The 24,350-nt window shown below is 35.4% G+C and overlaps 1 protein-coding gene and 1 non-coding gene across 6 annotated transcripts in view; both read right to left on the bottom strand.

Annotated features, from left to right (window-relative positions):
- Trh (trachealess) overlaps nucleotides 1-24,350 on the bottom strand; it is a 165,061-nt gene that overhangs the window by 38,931 nt on the left and 101,780 nt on the right. The window contains exon 1 of one of the 5 annotated variants that reach the window (XM_021331068.3): nucleotides 16,214-17,022. The exons of 3 other annotated variants lie outside the window; for them this stretch is intronic. In XM_021331068.3, coding sequence (XP_021186743.2) covers nucleotides 16,214-16,434 — 221 coding nt within the window. In that variant the 5' untranslated portion in view covers nucleotides 16,435-17,022. Of the gene's footprint in view, nucleotides 1-16,213; nucleotides 17,023-24,350 lie in introns of those variants that run through there. One more of the 5 variants, XM_021331069.3, reaches the window with a different exon arrangement.
- Trnaa-cgc (transfer RNA alanine (anticodon CGC)) lies at nucleotides 21,669-21,740 on the bottom strand. Its single transcript has one exon. It is a non-coding gene; the product is annotated as a tRNA-Ala (tRNA).

Genomic DNA, 24,350 nt, shown 5'->3' with positions numbered 1-24,350 from the left:
TAGTAATCAGAGTTTTAAACGGCGATGCTAATGAAGACTTCACCGTAACTGACTTTCTTGGATAGCATCATCGTAGTGGCTTCTCGCTCTCGCAACAGCTTTTAGACTCAGAGTTAAAGTCTCGTGAAATACAGTGATGATATTTGGATGGGATGAATAAAAAAGCTTTAAACTTTAATCACAATCTTGGCCAATGAGATTGATTAATTGAATATTGGCTGAAAACGATGGATATTTTATTAGTAAAGAAGCAACAATAACTCTTTCGCATGTCAAAAAATGTAACTTCAGTTCTAATCATCAACCAATAAATATGGTTGATAATAGTATCCCAACAGATGCCAATAAAATCATCACATACAAAGCTAACACAAAGAACAAAATTAATACCTTTTATCACACTAAAAGTCACACTTCTATACATATTCATACCGAACCCCTAGCAGGGTAATCAGACAATGCAGACAGAATTAATAGAAGTCCACGCGTAATGATATATCTTATTTATACGAACAAATACGACTAGGGGGCGACGTTTGACACCATATTTGATATAGGAAATGAAAATGTCATCGGCTTATTACGCTAAAGATTATTGATATTGCACGATTTATGACAGATAATACAGGAGAAAGATTACAATCAGGATTTGTTGAAAATGATGATGAAGAATATATTTTTGGTGATGGATGCTAAATGGGTTAAGTAAATGAGTACCTAGATTCAGCAATGCGTTGTGTAATCACCGGTCGTGCGTCGGCTTAGCTTTTAATTGTTAATTTATTGCGAGTTTGCCAGGATTTTTAAACACTACAACCACTGCTGGATGGACGTTTCCATAAAAGGAAGGTTACTCACAATTTGTTGGTGTACAAAAACACGCTTAGTAAAATGACAAGCTTCCTTAGCTAGTTCTTTCAAAATCTTGTCTACGTTTTCATCACATCGTTTACATCCATTTTACCATCTTCAATAGCATCCAGTACCACTATTTCCTTCAATTTTTACTCTATAACAGAACATCCAGATTCCTCATTCTCACATGCTTTTTTACTAGCTTTTTTCTTCGCAAATAGTGTCAAGAAGTCGTGGTCCACGCTTGTTGAGGACAGGCGTGTCAAAGGTAAGATCACGAGGTTCTGTAACCCCGAAGTACTTAAGCAAAGTGTAATAAGATTTGGTCGTTGATAAAAAGTGCTTTGTAGTACTTTGTACTTGTTTCTATAATGTATTTAAGGTACGGTGAACCTAAGTTGTTTGAACTCTTTTTTTAAGAAGGCTATCCATTTGAACAAAATTAAGGAATATTTCGATACCTCCCACGTAAGTTGTTGTATCTTCAAAATTGTAATTTTACACTACAGCGTTTTAAAGAGGAACACTCGCGTCAAATTGTCTTGCTTCAATATATTCTTTTCAAATTTTGCATACACATATATTTTAAAGTGCTTTCAATGTTTGCCTACGATTTTTTTGTTCAATAGTTGTAGTTTTTGAGATTTTGTTCATACAACATTCTAGACTGTAGTGTTACCTTACATAAATGTTGTACAGGATACTTACAACCATTTACAGCGGAAAACAATATTTGCATTTAAATGTATGTGCTAAATACTATAGTGTACGTTGATATAAATTTAATATTTTGTGGCAGTATGTGTAGTTCCATATAATTAGGGCTTAGTAAAAAAACATATTTAATCCTCTTAAGTAACTCTGAAATAGTAACAATGCAACATAATTAAAAAATCTAAAAAAAAACAGTTTCTTCTGACATCAAATAACAATCAAGATTCTAGGTTAATTATTAGTAAGATTAATTATTCCAGTCTTTTATTTATTAAAACTTTGATACCTATATTATGTTAAAGTTACTTAAACATAAAAAGAAATAAGGTATCGATGAAATACTGTGTGATACCTCCTGTCACAACAGTCTTTAAACAGTAAAAAATAAATAAATTGAAAACGAAGTATTAAAATAAGAATAGTACTGACTGTAGAGGCGGATGACGGGGAGTAGCGAACCCGCGGGGCTATATATCCGAATGCTCCAGGGAGAGTATACTGTCCACCATCTCCGGCCTGCCGGAGAAGCATGGCGGGGGATAGGTCTCTCGCCTCGCTAGAGCAGGGTTAGCAGCTCTGCTCGGAGGGTAGGTGCCTCGTGGTAAGTGGCGAGTGGGCCGGTGATGCTGGACCCACAGGGAGCGCGTGATCTGCGTTTAAAGTCCGCCGAGGTATCCTCACCCTTCAGCCGCTCATGTAACTGTTGCCCTCTTGTTACCATTTAGCGACTGATTCCCGGGGGCCCAGTAAGTGAGTTGGCGAGTCTGCACCTGCCATTTTTACGTATACAAAACGGCAGGTGCCATAGTTCCCATAGTTATCCCCATTCCCAGTCCATTACATTAGCATCCCATCACAATAGCCCTAGTAGTTTTATTCCATATTTAGCAATAGTTTAGCACAGAACCGGGGATTGTCTTTGGGTACGTTTTTATATAGTATACAGGGATAATCGTCGGTTTTGTGTCGCCATTTCATTAAAGTTGTCTCAAAAGGGCTTCAGCGTGTTGGCTTCGGTCCCACATTCGCCTTCCAAAAATCCGGGACTTTGTAGTCCCGTGGTCGAGTAGAGACATACAAGATAATAATAATACCCGTTGCCCTCTTGTTGCGATTTAGCGACTGATTCCCGGGGGCCCAGTAAGTGAGGTGGCGAGTCTCCACCTGCCATTTTTACATGTATTTAATACATTGTCATCGGCAGGTACCATAGTTCCCGTAGTTTCCCCATTTCTAGTCTATTAGCATCCCATCACAATAGCTCAAGTAGTTTTCATCCATAGTTAGCAATAGTTTAGCACAGAACCGGGGATTGTCCTTGGGTACATTTCTATAGTGTATACAGGGATAATCGTCGGTTTTGTGTCACCATTTCATTAAAGTTGTCTCAAAAGGGCTTCAGCGTGTTGGCTTCGGCCCCACGTTCGCCTCCCAAAAATCCGGGACTCTTTAGTCCCGAGGTCTGGCAAAGACATACATAATACAAAAAAAACTTAAGAAACTCTACTACTCCGAATCAGAAGTTTCACTATCGGAACTCGTTGCTACCACAACTGGCAGACTCCTGAAGAAGTCATGATATGTAGCTGGGATAAGCCCACTGTTACAAAGATCCATCAAGTTTATAGATTGCGGACTATTTGATATTACGGACGGTGGACTATTTGCTTGTGGAGTTGAACAGCTACTTTATGCAAGTAGCTGTTGGTGATAGTTGAGGTACAATATCCAACACTGATGAATTTTCTTTTTCTCGTCGTGTGGTCGGAGTCGTGGTGGCCTAGTGGGTAAAGGACCAACCTCTCAAGTATAAGGGCGCGGGTCAGGCAAGTACCAATGCAACTTTTCTAAGTTTTTATGTACTTTCTAAGTATATCTCAGACACCATGGACTGTGTTTCGGATGGCACGTTAAAACTGTAGGTCCCGGCTGTCATTGAACATCCTTGGCAGTCGTTACGGGTAGTCAGAAGCCAGTAAGTCTGACACCAGTCTAACCAAGGGGTATCGGGTTGCCCGGGTAACTGGGTTGAGGAGGTCAGATAGACAGTCGCTTCTTGTAAAGCACTGGTACTCAGCTGAATCCGGTTAGACTGGAAGCCGACCCCAACATGATTGGGAAAAAGGCTTTTCTTTTTCTATGTAGTACGGGCAGAAGTTATTGTCACAATCATAGTCCAAATGATTAATGCTACAGGTAGGTGAAGGATGAGCTGTTTCAAGAATTACGGAGTCATTAGAATTTGTAGTGTTTGTTATCTCCAGATTTTCAAAAATGTCAACATCTGATATCATATTCGCTTATTCATTCATCTCAGATTCATTAAAAGTAACTGGCAACGGAGAATCTGTAATAAAATGTAATGGTATCAATTTCATAATTATCTATTGATTACTGAACTAAATTCGGCCCATGATCATCAGAACTTTAAATCAAAAATTTTTAGAGCGTGGTACAATCATCAAAAGCATCCAGAGCAGAGTGGGAGGGACTGTCAGACTTGTACTGACTAAAACCCACGGTGTTATTCAATAGCCCTTTACCTATATTGTTGTATGTCATTAAAAAAAGAAATATCTTCGCAACGTAAAATATACTATGTCAACATCCAATAATTATTTGTGTATGTAATTCAGACGTAAACTGTTGTATGTATTACTTCACATATAATTTGTTATTATTTAACAACGTAAAGTGTTGTATGTGATTATACAACGCTGATTTGGTATCTTCTAAGCGACGTAAGTTGTTGTAAGTAATCTTTAAAACAGTTTAGGTTGTTGTCGTTATAAAACTACATAATTCTAAAATATCGTTATAAATTATTAATTACGTAAAAATCGACGATCATAGGCGCGCGACCTCCTCTCTTCATGAAGTCCGGCGTGAACTGTCGTATGTCATACATACACGGTGCGAGCGCGCAACGCACCCCGCGCTCTCGCCCGCGTAAACCGTTGCGGAGGTAGATACAATGTTACACGCCGCCGTTGTAATAATGATACAACTTAATACGTCTGGTAAATATAGTTAAAAAAAAAATTTAATTTTTTTTTTTACTCTTAACGCATATAGTAGGCAAAAATAGGCGGTTTGGTTTAAAAAACGTAAAACATGCATATTGTGGGTTACAACAACTTACGTGGGAGGTATCGATTTGTTTGTAGAGCCCATTTACAAGTGTTGAGTTACATAATTCCATCAACATATTTCGTTGTGAGATCCACCGTAATCTTGATGAATCAAAAATCTTGAAAATTAAGAATCAGACTGCTGCTGATTTTGATACAGACAAAATTAAACATTTTAATATAAATATCGATAAAGAAACTACTATCAAAGATAAAATAAAATAACAAAAAGTATCAAGACCGTTCATAGCCAACCAGAAATAATGACAGGAGGCAATCGTTGGTCCCGAAAGCGTTTACTACCGAACCCCTGGTGATGAGGTTAATATGACTCGGCGAATTTCCGACAATGTCCGACAATCCGACACTATTCCGACAGGTCGGATGGGATAAAGGTTATTTAAGATTGAGAAGTGTCGCTTAATAGATGCTGTTATTTTGAATAGGAAAGAGTTATTTCCAACTTGAAGATTTTATTTAGGGCTGATTTTTCAATTATTAATTGACTTTTATCTTAGGAATAAATATGGCGGTTTGACATATTTTTGTGTATAAACTTCAAACATATTCTTCAGATAAAAATTATTTGGCGATTGAAAAATCGATCCTTAGTCAAATTGAATAATAACTTAACTGTTTAATAGCTGTATATATTTTATTTTTTTTTAATCTTAAAAACATGCATCATCGAAAAACATCCCTAACACCCACTGCACAGTGTTACAATGCCCAATAATTTTCGGACAAAAATAAATAAGGCAGCGTCCCGTCCCGAGCAGGCCCAGTGGGACGGACGATTTGTACGCCGGCCAAATTGCCGCTCTTTAGGCAGACTTTAATAATCACGTCATATCCAATTTTCGTTTGACACGCAACACGAATACAAATTGAGCAACGCGTTCATTGAATATGTCATTTGTTTATTAGTGAATTGACACCTTGTAATTAATGAATGGTTGATTATATTATCAGTTTTATGTTTATAAGTAGTGTAAATAATTTATTTTTTCTGTAAAATGGAGCTTAGGATTGTGTACTTTAGATGGTATATTCTGATGGGCATAAGATAAATAAAATGCCCCGAAAGTCACTTGCATTAGAATACAATGTCTTGGCAAGAATCCATAATAATATAAAATGCATTTTGCAATATATTTCTCATAACGTTTATAAAATAAGCTTCATACTTTCAAAATAAACTGTCACAATGAAAATCCCTAAATCTTGACCATTCAAAATGATAAAAAATCAGATGAATTGCACCCACTATGACAACGCAATGTCGACACAGTGAAAATAATCGTACAATAGATGATATCGCATGCCCACACACCCCAGTGGGCGATATCCCACTTTATAGGGACAAAAAATGACCAATCTGCTAGACGCGTCGATACGGGTATGACTAATGGTGGTCGCCCGCTTAGCAAATTGCCTGCCAAAATCGTAACGAAACTGGAAAATTGTTTCATTCATAAATGCAATACTCGGGATTTGCGTGGATAGCTATTTGATGAATAAAATAGTGAGGATTACGCGCCCCATGTGATAGCGGTTTCAAAACGTCAGATGGACAAATGCTTGTGATAATCGTTTATGTGATTGGATTTTGTTTGTTATTTCTCTTCGTTTTAGTGAGAAAACGTTCGATATCGACCGTTTTCTAAGTAAATAAAACTAGCTAGCTGAATTAGCAATACAAAGAGAGGTTGGGGCCGCATTCGCAGCCAATTGAAAGGAGAAGAAAATAATAGTTATTTGCAATAATCGACTGAAGGGACGGCTGATTGCGCCCGGGGCACGGGTGAGGAAATTTTTCCCGTATTTTTGTCTGCCAACTTACTGTCGAGTGTTCGTTAGTACTTACTATAAATTCCTCGCTTTATTTGCTTTTAGTACGACTTGTAATAAGCATTGCGCTTATCATAGATTAGCTACATACAAGTTCTAAATTGCGCTTCAGTGAGCTCTGTTTCACAATCATCCTAAAGTAGGTAAATAATGATCTATGTATACCGTTGGATTAAATAACAAAGCTTCATATATTATGGAAAAGTTGTGACAGAAAAAAAAAATCATCTATCAATAAGAGCCGTTTCTGAGGAACCCTTCCCAACCAATACCAATTCAACCCTAAAAGAAGGAATTAAAACAACAGGGGTCAGCACAAAAGTACGTTGATGAGGTAAAGGGGGATATAATAGATCATTTTCGGGACACTTGTCCTGCAGTTAATCCGGACTGGTCCAGCTAGTGATCGATTGTAGCCACCCTACTAAAGGAATGTCCATTAAACTTGGCATTTTATGGAGCTAGTTTCTGAAATATTTGTAACCGCATTAAAATGTTCTAAAAGTTTACACAAGTTCTTTTATGAAAAAGAATTATTGCTATAAAAGTTCGTGTTGAATATTTCTATTCGAAAAAATCTTTTGCTGCCGAATAATTATAGTTTCGATCAATATTTACATTTGCTTTCAAAGTATTGAATTCGATTCAAAATCATATTCATCAAAACGCTTTCATATCGACAGTTCCATTATTCAGACAAATTATTAAAGAAAGTGTCAATACGCGATTCGATACGTATTAAAGCTCGCAATTCCGTAGAATATTACATCGATTTTTTTCTCGTAACATTACAAAATTACAAAAAACACCTGCAGTAAGAAGATTCGAGTTGAAACCGCAGACATAAATCGATCGTTGTTTTTGAAAAATCGTTTTTTTTTACTTTTATTCGTTTATGTATGTCTCTCTTTATGATCAATATTTTATTATTTCCTGTCTCAAAAAATACAGGATTGGTTTTGACTGTTTTGTAATTTACTTCTTTTGCAGTTCTTTATAAAATAACGGGGCTATTCAAGATTAAGGCTTTTTCTTTAACCTGTAAAAACTTTTCAATCGCTAGATTCTTCGAAAAGCGCAATTTCGTGCAGCTTTATTTTAAGCAAAACCAAATTCGATCTTTGTGTCTTTCATATTGCTAAACCGTTTTCATTTTAAGTTTTTTTGTCTACAGTTTTAACACATCTAACCTCTGGGCATTGTTTGACACACTTATAAAATGTGTTGCTTGATATATTTTAGAGTCTTGTATCAAACTTCGTCTGTCGGTAGTAAAAACTGGAATGGATAGAGGGCGTGACGAATTGCAGTGAATCAGCAGTTGGTAGCCGATTGAGGCTGCCAGTAGATCTACAGGCTGATTTTAATGTAAAGCTACCTAGTTAGAAATATTTTAGATATTTTGAATAGATTGAATTGAAAGAATAGAGCACTGTGCATTTTTTATACTGACGACAATATTGTTGTAGGCATAAAGATCATAATTGCTTAACAATATGTTTTTTGACTTTTATCTTAGGAATAAATATGGCGGTTTGACATATTTTTGTGTATAAACTTCAAACATATTCTTCAGATAAAAATTATTTGGCGATTGAAAAATCGATCCTTAGTCAAATTGAATAATAACTTAACTGTTTAATAGCTGTATATATTTTATTTTTTTTTAATCTTAAAAACATGCATCATCGAAAAACATCCCTAACACCCACTGCACAGTGTTACAATGCCCAATAATTTTCGGACAAAAATAAATAAGGCAGCGTCCCGTCCCGAGCAGGCCCAGTGGGACGGACGATTTGTACGCCGGCCAAATTGCCGCTCTTTAGGCAGACTTTAATAATCACGTCATATCCAATTTTCGTTTGACACGCAACACGAATACAAATTGAGCAACGCGTTCATTGAATATGTCATTTGTTTATTAGTGAATTGACACCTTGTAATTAATGAATGGTTGATTATATTATCAGTTTTATGTTTATAAGTAGTGTAAATAATTTATTTTTTCTGTAAAATGGAGCTTAGGATTGTGTACTTTAGATGGTATATTCTGATGGGCATAAGATAAATAAAATGCCCCGAAAGTCACTTGCATTAGAATACAATGTCTTGGCAAGAATCCATAATAATATAAAATGCATTTTGCAATATATTTCTCATAACGTTTATAAAATAAGCTTCATACTTTCAAAATAAACTGTCACAATGAAAATCCTAAATCTTGACCATTCAAAATGATAAAAAATCAGATGAATTGCACCCACTATGACAACGCAATGTCGACACAGTGAAAATAATCGTACAATAGATGATATCGCATGCCCACACACCCCAGTGGGCGATATCCCACTTTATAGGGACAAAAAATGACCAATCTGCTAGACGCGTCGATACGGGTATGACTAATGGTGGTCGCCCGCTTAGCAAATTGCCTGCCAAAATCGTAACGAAACTGGAAAATTGTTTCATTCATAAATGCAATACTCGGGATTTGCGTGGATAGCTATTTGATGAATAAAATAGTGAGGATTACGCGCCCCATGTGATAGCGGTTTCAAAACGTCAGATGGACAAATGCTTGTGATAATCGTTTATGTGATTGGATTTTGTTTGTTATTTCTCTTCGTTTTAGTGAGAAAACGTTCGATATCGACCGTTTTCTAAGTAAATAAAACTAGCTAGCTGAATTAGCAATACAAAGAGAGGTTGGGGCCGCATTCGCAGCCAATTGAAAGGAGAAGAAAATAATAGTTATTTGCAATAATCGACTGAAGGGACGGCTGATTGCGCCCGGGGCACGGGTGAGGAAATTTTCCCGTATTTTTGTCTGCCAACTTACTGTCGAGTGTTCGTTAGTACTTACTATAAATTCCTCGCTTTATTTGCTTTTAGTACGACTTGTAATAAGCATTGCGCTTATCATAGATTAGCTACATACAAGTTCTAAATTGCGCTTCAGTGAGCTCTGTTTCACAATCATCCTAAAGTAGGTAAATAATGATCTATGTATACCGTTGGATTAAATAACAAAGCTTCATATATTATGGAAAAGTTGTGACAGAAAAAAAAAATCATCTATCAATAAGAGCCGTTTCTGAGGAACCCTTCCCAACCAATACCAATTCAACCCTAAAAGAAGGAATTAAAACAACAGGGGTCAGCACAAAAGTACGTTGATGAGGTAAAGGGGGATATAATAGATCATTTTCGGGACACTTGTCCTGCAGTTAATCCGGACTGGTCCAGCTAGTGATCGATTGTAGCCACCCTACTAAAGGAATGTCCATTAAACTTGGCATTTTATGGAGCTAGTTTCTGAAATATTTGTAACCGCATTAAAATGTTCTAAAAGTTTACACAAGTTCTTTTATGAAAAAGAATTATTGCTATAAAAGTTCGTGTTGAATATTTCTATTCGAAAAAATCTTTTGCTGCCGAATAATTATAGTTTCGATCAATATTTACATTTGCTTTCAAAGTATTGAATTCGATTCAAAATCATATTCATCAAAACGCTTTCATATCGACAGTTCCATTATTCAGACAAATTATTAAAGAAAGTGTCAATACGCGATTCGATACGTATTAAAGCTCGCAATTCCGTAGAATATTACATCGATTTTTTTCTCGTAACATTACAAAATTACAAAAAACACCTGCAGTAAGAAGATTCGAGTTGAAACCGCAGACATAAATCGATCGTTGTTTTTGAAAAATCGTTTTTTTTTACTTTTATTCGTTTATGTATGTCTCTCTTTATGATCAATATTTTATTATTTCCTGTCTCAAAAAATACAGGATTGGTTTTGACTGTTTTGTAATTTACTTCTTTTGCAGTTCTTTATAAAATAACGGGGCTATTCAAGATTAAGGCTTTTTCTTTAACCTGTAAAAACTTTTCAATCGCTAGATTCTTCGAAAAGCGCAATTTCGTGCAGCTTTATTTTAAGCAAAACCAAATTCGATCTTTGTGTCTTTCATATTTCTAAACCGTTTTTATTTTAAGTTTTTTTGTCTAACGTTTTAACACATCTAACCTCTGGGCATTGTTTGACACACTTATAAAATGTGTTGCTTGATATATTTTAGAGTCTTGTATCAAACTTCGTCTGTCGGTAGTAAAAACTGGAATGGATAGAGGGCGTGACGAATTGCAGTGAATCAGCAGTTGGTAGCCGATTGAGGCTGCCAGTAGATCTACAGGCTGTTCTAATATAAAGCTAGCATATAGCTCTACATAGTTATAAATATGTTGAGTATTTTGAATAGATTTTTATTCATGTTGAACACTGTGCAATATATTTTGTAGAACTGTCGACAATTTTGCTACATGTTTTTTATTGAATATGTTTTCTGATTTTTTTACATGCGTGGATTAAAGCATAATCAAAAATCAGAAAAAAAGTTACCTATATCTTTTTATGAATTTATGAGGTATATGTAGTTAAAACTGTCAAAAAACATCAACCTATATGAAATTTAAAAAAAAACGACACAAACTGTAATAGATCCATACATTCAAAAAGGGCCGGCAGAAATACCAATCTTATTTACCGTTTACCGATTTAAGATTATACCTTAACACATGTACATAAAGACTATAATTGCTTAACAATTCGTTTTTCAGGTGCAAAAAAATATTTTAGCTCATCTAAAATGAGGTAGGAGATAATACTTCATAATATTAACCCGGATATTTGATATTAGGTTTTTGTTGACCATTTTTTCTGTCAACCTATATTGTTAAGTTTGTGTTGAAATATGAAACGGTTAAGATACGAGTTTTACGGACAATTTATGGGCAAGTGATCCGAAAAAATTGGAGATATGTTGTTTTAATGTAAAATAGGTACTTTTGTTTCAGTTAAAACGGTTGATTTACAATTTTTGACGATAATATAGGTATGTATTGAACTAGTGCTGGTAATAATATGTATTATGGTAGCTTGCTCTTTGTGAAATACACTGGATAGCTGATTTGAGGTATTCTTTGAATAATCAATGAACTTAAACGCTGCCAAGACAAACTAGGAAATATGTATCTTTGCCACTAAAAGGTAAAGTTATCAATTAGGCACTTTAGTTTTCAAATATTTTTTACAGGTACAGTTTAAGTTTTGCCCACTGTGAAACCCACAATAACATAATTGTGGTCCCATAACACAAAACTACAAAGGTTACTCTTATGAACCAGAGTAGCTGCGGTTAGTTCCCGTTTTTATATGAAAACAAGTTCAGCTGTTCAGAAATGAGGTTTTACGATAAATGATGGTTATTTTGTTATTGGCTGCCAGTGAGGATTATTATTTTATTTGGATTTTTAAATTGGGAATAATCATAATATTTTTAGTTGGCTTTCTGATGGATGTTTTTCGAGTTTAGTTATTATTTAGAACAAGGCTTTTGACGTTAAATTATTTTTTCAACTTTTTGCAGGTTCATTTTCAACTGTGTTTTTTTTTAACAATCCCACATTAAAAGCCATTTCTCAAATATTTTGCCTTAAATCCTAAACTAAAGCAGCTGAATATGTGCCACTGTTTAGAGCCCCCGCAGACCACAGACTTTTTATCGGCCGATAGTTTAGTCGGGTTGGCCTGCTAGTACGCACACCGAGCCAACTAAACAGTTTAGTCGGTGATGAGAGCGCACACTATCCAACAGTCTGCCGACTATTTGCTAGTTTCTAACCAACTGGTGAAAAGAGTGGTCGCACCGAACAATGAAAATTAATAAAACATTGCATAGAAATGTTATTATTGCTCTCATACACCGGAGTAGGAAAATTAAAAAGAGAGCCCTAGAGTATTGGGTGCATCCTATCTTTAGTGATAAATTATGAAATGGAAAATTTTACACTATGCATTCCAAATTACTCGATTATCCGAAAAAAAATTTCGCCTTTTATCGAATGAGCATAACTAGCTTAGCTACAAAACACGCGCGATCGACCATTCGCTGTTAAAGCTCGGAGCGAACTGAACTATCGGCTTAGTCGGCCGACTAAAAAATCGTCATGTGTGCGCGTGTGGTAGGGAGCCAATACTGATTATACGGTCGGCCGATAGTTTGCCGACAGTTTAGTTTGAATGGAATCGGGAAGCCCATCAAACTTTTTTATCGGCCGATACCAAATCGTCATAGTGTGCGCACTTGCTTACATCTGCGTACTGATTAAGAGCCCGACCAAACTATCGGCCGATAAAAAGTCTGTGGTCTGCGGGGGCTCTTACGGAAACACCTTTTGCCTCCCATATTTTATTATAACAATCAATTATGATTTCAATAAATTATTATTTTTGTGAAATATATCCGAGAGTATATATGTAATAATATGTGAAAATGGTATTATTTTTACTCTCAAAAAGGATACTGAACCTACCAATCTTGATCCTTTTTTTTATTTTTCACCCTTTGCCACTTACATTGACTAGCATATATTTATTACCTACACATATAACAAAAACGCGTGTAACATTATTTAGTAACGCTCTTTATTTTTCAATCAAAATATTTTTGTCTACGGATGTGATTTTTTACATTTTATCTTTCAACAGTTTTTTGGCTTTCTTTAGAAATTTTGATGAAGTGTGAAAGGGTTCCTGTTTTGTGATTGAGACAAAAAAGTTTTTGTTTCGTGAGATAAAAGGTAAATTCTTTGGATAAAAGAGCATTTTATTGTAATAAAGCTCCAGATATGAGATTTTTCTGATATTTTTATAAAGTATTTTTTTTTAATAATATAATTTCACACAATCTTTCTCTACGAAGCTTGTGCCTAGCAGTGGGACGATACCTATACCTACCGAAACATGTGTTGAAAATGATTGCAAAAACCTATAAATAAATTAGTGTCATCTACTTATTAAAATAAAATCTTGATACTTAACACAATTTTGTTTTATAACGCGCATAACAGCCACAACAATTTCTTACCAACTTTTCCTAAAGCATTGTTTACCTAGTTTTTTTGCAATTACATCAACGAAAGTGTAATTATTTCGGACAGTTACCGTTCAAGGTTCAAGTCGAGTTGCGTATTCAAGTTTATGGTTAAAGATGTGGAGCAAACAACCAGTTAATATAACCGGGTACTCAATTATATTGCTTTGATGTTTCGCGGCGCAGTTAGTCTTGATACTTTTTTATTATATTTTTTTATTAAAATATGTTTTTTGTGTTACAAAGAGATTAGATTAAAACCGCATTCATAAAAATATGTGGCAAAAACTCTTCATAATATCGATAGTAAATATATTTTTTTACTTTCAAAATCGATTTATCGACCGCAAGTGCGCGTAAAAGCATCTAACTTTCATTTTTCTTGTTAATAAAATTAGAAAAAAATGTTACTAAGTAATCACAAACCTACATTTTTCATCGTGAGAATGTCGTAAATTATAATAGGGAAAAGGCTAGGCAGATGATGAATGTAATAAATTATAACAAAGTTAGAGTCTTGTTAGAATATTACCAATTAACTTTTGACTCAAGATGCTCGTGTATTTGTATTATTTTTAAATTCAAGTGCCTCATTACGTCCATATTTCTGGTTTTCTGGGAAAACGACAAATTACGAAGGTGATCTTGATGCGCAGATATGAATGCTGTAATATTGTTCAAATTGTAGAGTTAAGATTTATCTAGATCTGACGAGAAGGAAAAAATAAGTGTACGTATTAAGTTTTTTTTCTTTTGTATGTGTCATGTGTTTGATTTTTTATGGTATTGGTGTGTTTTGTGTTCAGTTAAAATATTAATTTTAATATACACCATATTTCATTAAATGATACTTACACACTTCTTATTTTAGTTTAACATTAAGTAAATCATATGTTAAGAATTAAATCACAAGTATTTTTTAACTTTTTGTCCCTTTTATCGATTTTTTAATTAATTATAATTAAATTACTACAAAAATATCCTCAGCCTTTTTTTCCTACCTCATTAATATAATTCTTACATCACAAAAATTAAAACAATAAATAAATTACTCAATTCCTTACGTTCATAAGCTCAAGTGAGCGAGAGTACGTCATGACAAGATAAAATCTTAATTTGTTTGCCTGTCCTGTCCACGTCAGTTAGTAAACTGCTTTACTTAGCAAAACGTTTTGGAGGCAGCCCACGATTTAATAAAACATTGAACTGGGGAACCATCAACAAATGAGACGCCGAAAAAATACGGTATAGAGGAAAAACAGAAAAAATATATTATCAAACCTCATTTTTTTCTCAAACATAAATACGGACCTTTTTTGCTCATGTTGTTGTGGGTTTTATATAACATTTTTTTTATTAATGTAGTTATGTAAGGAAATCTTTGCTTTTTATTGATAACTAACTGTTTCCCGTGGTTTCATCCGCGTCCCGTGGGTCTAAATAAGTATAGCCCACGAGTGTAGCTTTTCTCAGTGAGTCAATTTTTCAAATCGGTTCAGTAATATCTGAGCCTATAGAGCAGAAATGAAGAATCAAAAAAATGTTTCCTCTCTTTTATATCACTGGGTAATAAGTGCACTGTAAATCTACTTAGATACTTTAACTACAAGAGATTTCATTTCAAACTTTCACGCTATAACCACACCATAAAATTGTTAAATGACTGACAGATTGCCATAATTTGATAGTTTCTTAACGCGATCAGTTCAGCGTCATTATTTTAGAAATCGTTTGCAATATTTTAATTAATTATAACTTTTTATAAGCAATAATCTTGATACTTGGGTGCTTAATTGAAAACTTAAAGGCTCATCTATTGGATGAAAATTCTTGTTAGCTTCGGTCATTTATTTAAACGTTTTTAAATTCGAGGGCTTGATTGAAATTATTTGCTTTTTAAAATTAATGTATAATTTTACGGCTTTATCGATGACAGTTTATCTGACACTTGAATTAACTCAACTTCGGTCTGTACAACTTAAGCGTAGGTAATAAGGACCAGAATGGTTAAATAAAATGGTTCTTAGAGTTTTATAGAGGTAATGCTGACATTAATTTGTGAAATACAAGTAAGACAAGATGGGAAATCTGGTTTTTGAAACTCATGTCATATACGCAAATTACTGTACGATTTTCTATGAAATAGGTACTTTAAGTGAACATAGATGGTCAAAAATACAAAATTACTTCCTGCCCAAATGACGTAAGAGGGCAAAGAATATTATATTCGTGCTAGAAACCAGTACAACAATGCTGTGTAGATATAATCAGGAAATATTCGACAGACATTCTGCTGTCGCGTGGACATTTAAAACATTTTATTATCTTGTTTTATTTCATTACTTAAGTCATTCCACCGCTATAAAACTGACAAGATAATTTTAAACGAAAAAAGTCTGTTGTTTTCTTCTTGTAGTTAGTAAACTTGTAATATTGTATGGGACTTTTAAATAGTTGGGTATACAATATTACACAGATTCGTATTGAATAAGCACAGATAAAGAAGCACATTAAATAAAGGAACTGCAAAAAATAATTAAGGCAATAAAATATTGTTTCAATAACTCATTGATTTTTTAACAATTAATATCGAAAAAAATATTTTTTTTGTTACTACAAAATTTATTAAATATAATATAGGCATCAATGTGTTATTGAATTACAGTACATAACAACTAACTAGAAAATAAAAAAATATAAAGAAAAAAGAAACGTGCCCAGGTTCGAGATGCGATTGGTTGGATGCTTGTTGCTGCCGACAGATATCCGGGCTTGTCTGTACGAACCAGGAATGGGTGAAGGCCGGGTTCAGGCCCGGGTTGAGCCCCGGGCCCGGCCCAGGCAGGCCCATCACGCCGGGCAAGCCCCCGGGCCTCTGGTGGTGGAAACCAGCCGAAGCCACCGCGTAGTCCATAGCTACCGCTTGATATGGCAACATTGTCACTTAACACTGTTATTAATCTAAAACAAGTCCGATACAGTTCCACAACAGAGTTCCCGCGCTTTCTCACACTTCATTTTGAATTAATTGCCAAAAGTATCAAAATCGTTCGGGCGCTGTCTATTTTTTCTCAAGCAACTACCATTGTAACACACACTCGCGTCCACTTTACAAATAAAAATGTCCCTTACATTTGGTTAGTTTCATTTCAAAGTCTGGACCACATTGTTTACAGAGTCTCTGCAGCTGAAATATTCACAAACGCTGCGCCCGTTATTTCAGCGAAGACGTTTCAGTTATCAAACAAACGTTCTATTTTCGGGCGATCATTTACGGGGCGAGCTATTCACAGGGGAAAAGTCACGCACAGCCACCCACTTAATAAATATTCTGGGCATATATCCGTTTTTACGTGGACGTGACTGACGGAGTACTGTCCGATTTTCACGTACGGAACGCGCGGCCGATTATCGAAAACAGTCGCACGCGACCCCCTCCTACGACCTCGGACGTGCAACTGAGACGAGACACGCGCGGTAAACGCGACTCTATCGCACTCGGGACGCCAGCCGACCCGGCGCCGCTCGGGCCTTAGAGCGAGACGTCGCAATACGATGGACCGGCATAGCCATCGATCGGATGTCATCGCCGAGTTAAAAGCCTGCGTCGTTACACGGCTCGTAATAGGCGGTTACGTGATTGGGCGTGGCCTAAGCTATTAAGTTGAATTGTCGCGCGCTGATTGGTTGGAATTGCTAGTAGTAGTGTACGTGATATGTTCAGAAATACGTTTATAGCTGGTGTTCATAGAATATAATAAGTGTGTTGTCGGTTGGATGTCGGCCAGTTGACGCTGTTGGGCCCTGTTGCGGTTTCGTTGCCGATTCGCGTAATGCTTTTTAATTATAACGTCTGGGACCGTTAATAGATGAACATAGCGTGTTTAGTAGTAGAATGAGACATGTGTTGAATATTGTGGGCGTGGCCACACGTGCGATTGATTAGCTCCACAATTACCGCTAAACACGGGTCCGTTGATGATAAGTTATCGGGATTATGTACGACTAGATATTAAAGGTGTAGATCATAATTGAAAATGAGAGGTTTGATCTTAACAGTCTTGCTAGAGATCCCTAACAGACTCTAACAAGAAAATTTCTAATAAATATCAAAGGACCAAAATTAACTGATCCTTTATCCCTATGCCAAAATTCTAACAATAGTAGTAATAAGTACTAACACTCAAAGCAGAAGAGAAACGAAACAAAAGCGAGCTACTTTCAAACCATCCGATTTCTAATCCCTTGCCTCTGCTTCAAGCTTCCTATAAATAGAGTTGGTATAGAATTAATCAATAACTGTTAGGGTTCAAGATCGGGTGGTTTGTATGCTGAGCGCGATCAGCACAGCTGACTGCTTCGGAGCCAAGAATGGGAGGACCATGTAACGTAAACGCTGAAGTTTCATATGGGATGGAAAAGACCAAAAGTAATTGATGCCTCGACTTTCAGGATTTTTTTATGTAGGTAACGTAAGACAATAGATAAGCTTTCTTTGTCAAATGACGGAAAAGGTTTAGGTGGAAGTATGGAGCAAGACTGAGAGTTAGTACCTAAAGGTACCTAAATATGTCGGTATGGTTTAGATAAGAAATATAAAGTTAGTAAATATAGGTAGGTAAGTAATGTTACGGGTATGCAGACGAAACGGTTAAAAATCGAATTTGTTGTTACAAATATTGAACTGATTCCAGAAAATCGTTCAATAATAGAAAGATTCGTTACCGGAGATGAAGTCTAAATGCATAAAACAGAAGCCGTGCGCAGAAATTGTAGATAATTCACTATAAACTGAAGATCTATTGGAGCGTGAAAGCATAAACAATCTCGCTTTTTTATAATCTAATGATCGGTTACACCGTTGTTGGAATTGTAGCGTTTTAAGGTGTAGGATAAATTCAGTACCGTTTTAGCTACCTTCTATAAAAGATGAATGCCGTGATAGACGATAAGTCTTGTTTGAAAGGTAAGGCGTCAGAGAAGTAAGTAAGAAGACCCTGCGTGTACATAAAGTACTTAATGGATAAGTGTTAAGCAATTAACGCAGGTGCCTTAGTACCTAACAGTTATTGAAATGAGAATTAGAAAGGACGAAACAAATAAGAACCTTACATATACAAACCTATGCCTATTTAGGTGTGGTTGCTCTGCAAAGTTTTAACACACGTTATTAAACCTGCAGCTCCCTCGATAAGTTGTTTTCCATAGAAAAACATTTCTTCAGACTGTATCTAAAAGAAACAGATAGGTACCTACTTGATCTACTTCCACCATAAAAAGGGCTAACCAACAACCATCACGTACTGCAACCTTCTTCGTATTCTTTGCCTTTTTTCTATGAAAAACAAACAAATGAAGGTAGATATAAAGTATGTCGAAAGTAGAGTAGCCTCGTGTTTAGCGTAGCAGGTTGAAAGATCATTGAAGTAAAAAACTGTAGGTGATCGGCTGTTGTTTATAGCGGAGAAGAATGTGTTGAGATAGAAGGCCTGCCTTAGATAGTTAGTCTATGTAATCTGTTTTGCAGGTGTCATCATGAGCCATTTTTATATCATTGCAGGGCGGGCACATGCCTCTCGGAACCTAGTCTTAGGTAATATTTAGATAGGTACTGTAGCTAGTTCCACAAGCAGGTCTTAATATTTAGATAGATACTGAAGCGCGTTTCACGCTATACACCAGGACTTTGGGTTTTATTTGAATGAAAATCTTCATGGATTTATCAATTTGTTTATTCGTTTTAGGTCGATGACATAATGGACAAGTCAATATATAAAGACCCTCCTTGCTCTAATAAAAAAAACAATATTAAAATTCTTGCCCCATAATCTCCATCATTTTGAAAACACATTGATACCTATAAAATGTCTACAGTACCTAATCTAAGTGATTTTTTTCCCTGTAACAAATCATCATACCTGATACACGACTTAATCCATTCCATATATTAGCAGGTTCAATATTGAGCAATTTACTATCAAAGCATAACAGAAATAAGCTTGACAGTTCAACCCTAAACCACTGAGCTAAACCGTAACAATACCAAATCGTTCAGTTTAGATAATTCACGACCAAACTCCTAAACATAGGTGTCCAGTTAGATGGCTGCCGGAAGCGGATTGTTGCGGCTTCCGGTCACCCATCCGCCTATTTATGTGCTAATATCTATGGTTGGTCTATGGTTTAGATATTTGTTGACTGATAGCTGTGTAAGTTTAGTGTTATGGTCTGATGGGTTTGCAAAAGTAACATTATGTGTTTGGAAGTAAATATGGATTTGTTTGAGTGGATAGTTTTTCGTTTACTGTAAATTTTGAAGTTTTTGATTAGTGCTATATCGAATACCCTCGTCATCATCTTCCCACCCTTATCCATTTGGGGTTACCACAGCATTTTCTTCCATAATTCTTCAACAATTGATATGGCTTATGTTTAACTGATCACCAGATATAGTAACAAACAGCAGACAAAAATAGTAAATGATCACCAAAATGAAACTCGCATTTTAATGTAAAACTATCACCAAAGTTTTAACACTTTGCTATCCTATTTAAGTGAAATTACTCCAAAATAAATCATGCGTAAGCCAAAAATAGTAAATGATCACCAAAATTAAACCACCATTTTAAAGTAAGATTATAACCAAAGTTTTTAAATTCTGCTATCCTATTTAAGCAAAATGAGTCCAAAAAAATCATTGTTATCCCAAAAGTAGTAAATGATCACCAAAAGTAGTAAATGATCATCAAAAAAGTTTTTACATCTTGCTATCCTGTTTAAGTAAACTGACTCCAAAAAAATAAGTTCGGCCTGATAAAATAAATGTAATAACATTATGGGGACCCTTTTCCTGCACTAGCGTGGAAAATTGTCTATTGCATGCCTCTAAACAGTGCGATAAGAGTGTATTGAGAAACACATTCTTCTTCTTCTTTCTCCTGCCCTGTTCCCAATTTTACTTGGCGTCGGCGCAATATGTCATTTTCTTCCATTTTCCCCTGTCACTCGTCATACTGACACTCACGCATGCATTGCAAGCCGGACACATAACTTAATATGGCATCATAATACTTTATTTGGTAATAATCCTACATTTTATGGCAATCACAGTGACTTATTTAGGCAAAAATAATACATTAATTTGGTCGTCAAGAGTTGGTGATCATTTACTAAATTTGGTGGTCGAATACAATTTAAAGTGAAGTCGTGACTAAAATAGCTGGTACTATTACATTTTTAGACTTTATTTTTCTGGTGTTCAGTAGATATTTCTGGTTGCAAAACTTAGGGTATCAAAGCATTTTATGGTGGTCATTATATTTGTTCCCAATTGATATCATCTCACAAGTAGTAATATCACTTCCAGCCATATCTTCCTTCACAAAATCCAACCATCGTTTAATTTTTCAATATCAATTTAGATTCCCATAGTACCCATAATTTAGTTCATCCATAGTATGCCATGCTCAAAACATTCCTTACAACATGGTCTTCAATCAAACTATTTACGCCCAATTAATATATATACGCCAATATACGGCAGGTTTTCCCCATAATTTTTTTCAGTCACAACATATTACACACATACTCTGTTCTAATATGTATTGTGTCTCACACAAAAAAACATCTGTCTATACTCTATACAAAAGAAAAAAAAAACTAGAAAACAAACCCCCACTCACACTAGACACAAACACCAAAAAAAATCACGTTTACTTTCCACGATCCAAAGCCATTCATGAATCAAAGACTTTGGATTCTTTTAAAAGAATCTAGACTTTGTTCTTTGGATTGTATTACGGTATCAGTTGGGATGGATATAATCAATAAAGTGATTGTTCTGACACGGTCACGATGAGGGGACGCGGAGGTACGCAGGGTGGGGGTGTGGTGATAAGCGGTAGCGGGTAGCGGGTAGCGGAGCGTGGAATGGGAAAGCTATGAGAAATCTGGGAACAAGGCAATGCCCTAGCTAAGTCTCGAGCTTAGAGGGTTTTTATTAGTGGTATGAAAGCAGTCTCTAACAAAATTTATTTTATTATCAAATTCTCTGTAAAAAGTTACTTATGACTAAAAGTTAGTAGGTAAACAATCTGTAAAAAAAAATTTCGGTATCCTTTTGGTATTTTAGCTGATGCAGCGTAAATAATGTCGAATGCAAAAAGTAGCGTTTGGAGATGCTGGGATTTGAACCCAGGACTTTCAGCATGCGAAGCAGACACTCTACCACTGAGTTACATCCCCGATAAGACGAAGATCCAATTTATGCCTTACACCCTTAAGTAAGTAGCTAAACTACCTTTTTATTATAAAAAAAATTCCATTCATTTTTATTCTGCAATGATTATTAAAAAAATAATACCCGCTGTCGCTTATGTCTTCATTCACACCCGAATTCCGTACAAAAGCAGTCAGAAAACTCGCCACTTCTTATTGGATAATTCGTGATTTTCATTTTTTTTCTCTCAGACTCCGTGACAGGTGTTTGAACCTGTTCATGGTCTTGACATTGGGAGACCAGGAGCGCACCAATCGCGAGCCAGTTCAATGAACTCGATTATTTATACACTCGATACTACAGTTACGTGGGTAATCGATTATTTATCGTTCCGAATAATCGATGGTTGTATCTCTATTTCGAGAATTCGCCATAAAATTTCGACACCGATCGATTTGAGCAACAATCGTTTTTTTTTCGAATGAATTTTATTCGATATTGATATTGGTAAAGTTTTCTTATAGACATAGTATATTAGGTATTTGATCGATAGACGTGACAAATGTTGTACAGAAAAAAAACTAGAATGTATTTTAAAATTCTATTTTTTTCTTATATAGTGTATTCTAGTGTTTTCTTTAACTACTGTCAGTTGTCACGTAAAAACCGCAGAAAAACTTCAGTTACAGGTACACTTAAGCATCTATTTTTAGTTCTTTCTGTACGTTCAATTAATCTATGAAAGCATTGGAACTTTTTGCTCAAATTATCGACAAACAGTTGACACGTTGACCCTCTATTTAGGCACTAAATTGGTTCTATTATTAAATTAGAAGAAAAAGTCGTAGCATGCTGTGGACAATTAAATTAGCACGTGATAATTGGATTAGAGATATCTAAAAGGCAAAAATACTTAAATAGATATAACTGAAAATGTTAGAAATAACTTAATTCTGTTACTGAAACGACACGGAAGGACACAAACGATTCATGTCTTTTACTCTAAAACAAAAAGGCCCTAATACTTAAGACCAGCTGTGCCATACCGTGTCTTTATTGTTTCTCTTATATAATATGTTCCTCTTATATAACATTTAAAATGCTTATATAAAATTGAGCATGGAGTATTGACCAGTTCATTACACAGCCATGCATAATAAAAGGAGTTAGGTACTTAGAATAAGCAACATACTTAATTAGCCAAGATCTAAGCCTTCGACACCCACGACATTCGTGCTCAACCATCAAGATTGAAATGCTGATGATGATGAATTCCTAATGAATTCTCCAAGACGTTCTCACTTCGCACGGCCCCAAATGGCCCCGTACTGAGCCAGCGATCTATAGTGAATTTTAAACAATATCGATTGGGCCGCCCCACATACCGGGAGATACGTGCAATGACCGTAGGACGGTTTATTGGTGGCTTGGCGTGGCGTTGTGGGGATAAATCTTCGGCCATATGATTGTGATCGAAGCTGTTGTTGACAGTACTGTTTGGTTGTACGGTCAACTCTTTGATTGTTGATGAATTTGTTGACTTAAAAAACACGAAAAATATTAAAACAAAAATTTGGTAAATTCCGTACAAAAGTGAGAAAAAGTTAAAAGGCGGTGCTCTACATAGAAGTATAATGATAATTCTTGTTCATCTCCTTAGACTCAATTCTCTTCGGAAATGTAGATTACCTACACCAATTTACTTGAATATTGGAACACTCAGTGAATTTTAGGAACATCGCCGTTCTTACAACCAGAAAAGGGGAAAAAAGCTTTTGTTTCTATTAGACGGTCAGTTTTTTATGACATTGAAATCAATGGGATTACATACAAATAAGTAAATAAGTAGATATCTACTTATCAATTTTAAAAAATGATTGACGTTAAAGATTCCTACCATACACAAACCAAAATGTAAATTAACGGCTTACACATATATTAACAAGATAGGAGCCACACAAACAAACAAACACGCTAATACACATTCACTTAAGGCGTATAAACATGTCCAAGTAGCTAAGTTTATCTCCACTTACCCCAGAATTAGGGTACGAACATACATTAAGATGGCAACCCTGATACTTCGATATGAATTAAGATATTCTAATTTTAATTGGTCGAGTTGTATGCTTGGTGTTGCCAGTTTCCTTTGTTTTAGGGAATATTTTGTTTGTTGGTTTGAAGGAAATATCGTTTTCATCTGATGTGTAGTCTAACAATACCTAAATAATAATAATGAAATGACAAAGGACCCTTTAAGAGGATTTAGTAGATCTTGTTTGAAATAAATGGAGAAATGATACCTAAACTACGATATTTTCAGTCGTATTCGCCATCCTCTTAATTTTCAGAGTTAAATAATAAACCCTTGCTTGCTTGGTTGAAAGTTTCAGTAAAATAATCGTCACAGCACTATACCGCTGAAAATGGTTTTCCGCTCATAATTGGCTCAAAAATTACAAAGTATTATAATGGACTTAGTCCATTGTCCGAGTAAAACAATTTAAATCATACAAAAATTAAGCCTTCTAACAACATAACATGACATCTACAAAACAAGGGTTAAAAGATCATAATCTACCCGTTTAAATCTTAACCCTTAACTGGGGGTGGTTTTATTAATTTATTTTCACGTG

The sequence above is a fragment of the Helicoverpa armigera genome, chromosome 23, assembly GCF_030705265.1.
Source record: "Helicoverpa armigera isolate CAAS_96S chromosome 23, ASM3070526v1, whole genome shotgun sequence".
NCBI classification, from domain to species: domain Eukaryota; kingdom Metazoa; phylum Arthropoda; class Insecta; order Lepidoptera; family Noctuidae; genus Helicoverpa; species Helicoverpa armigera.
This window is presented reverse-complemented; position numbering and strand designations above follow the sequence as displayed.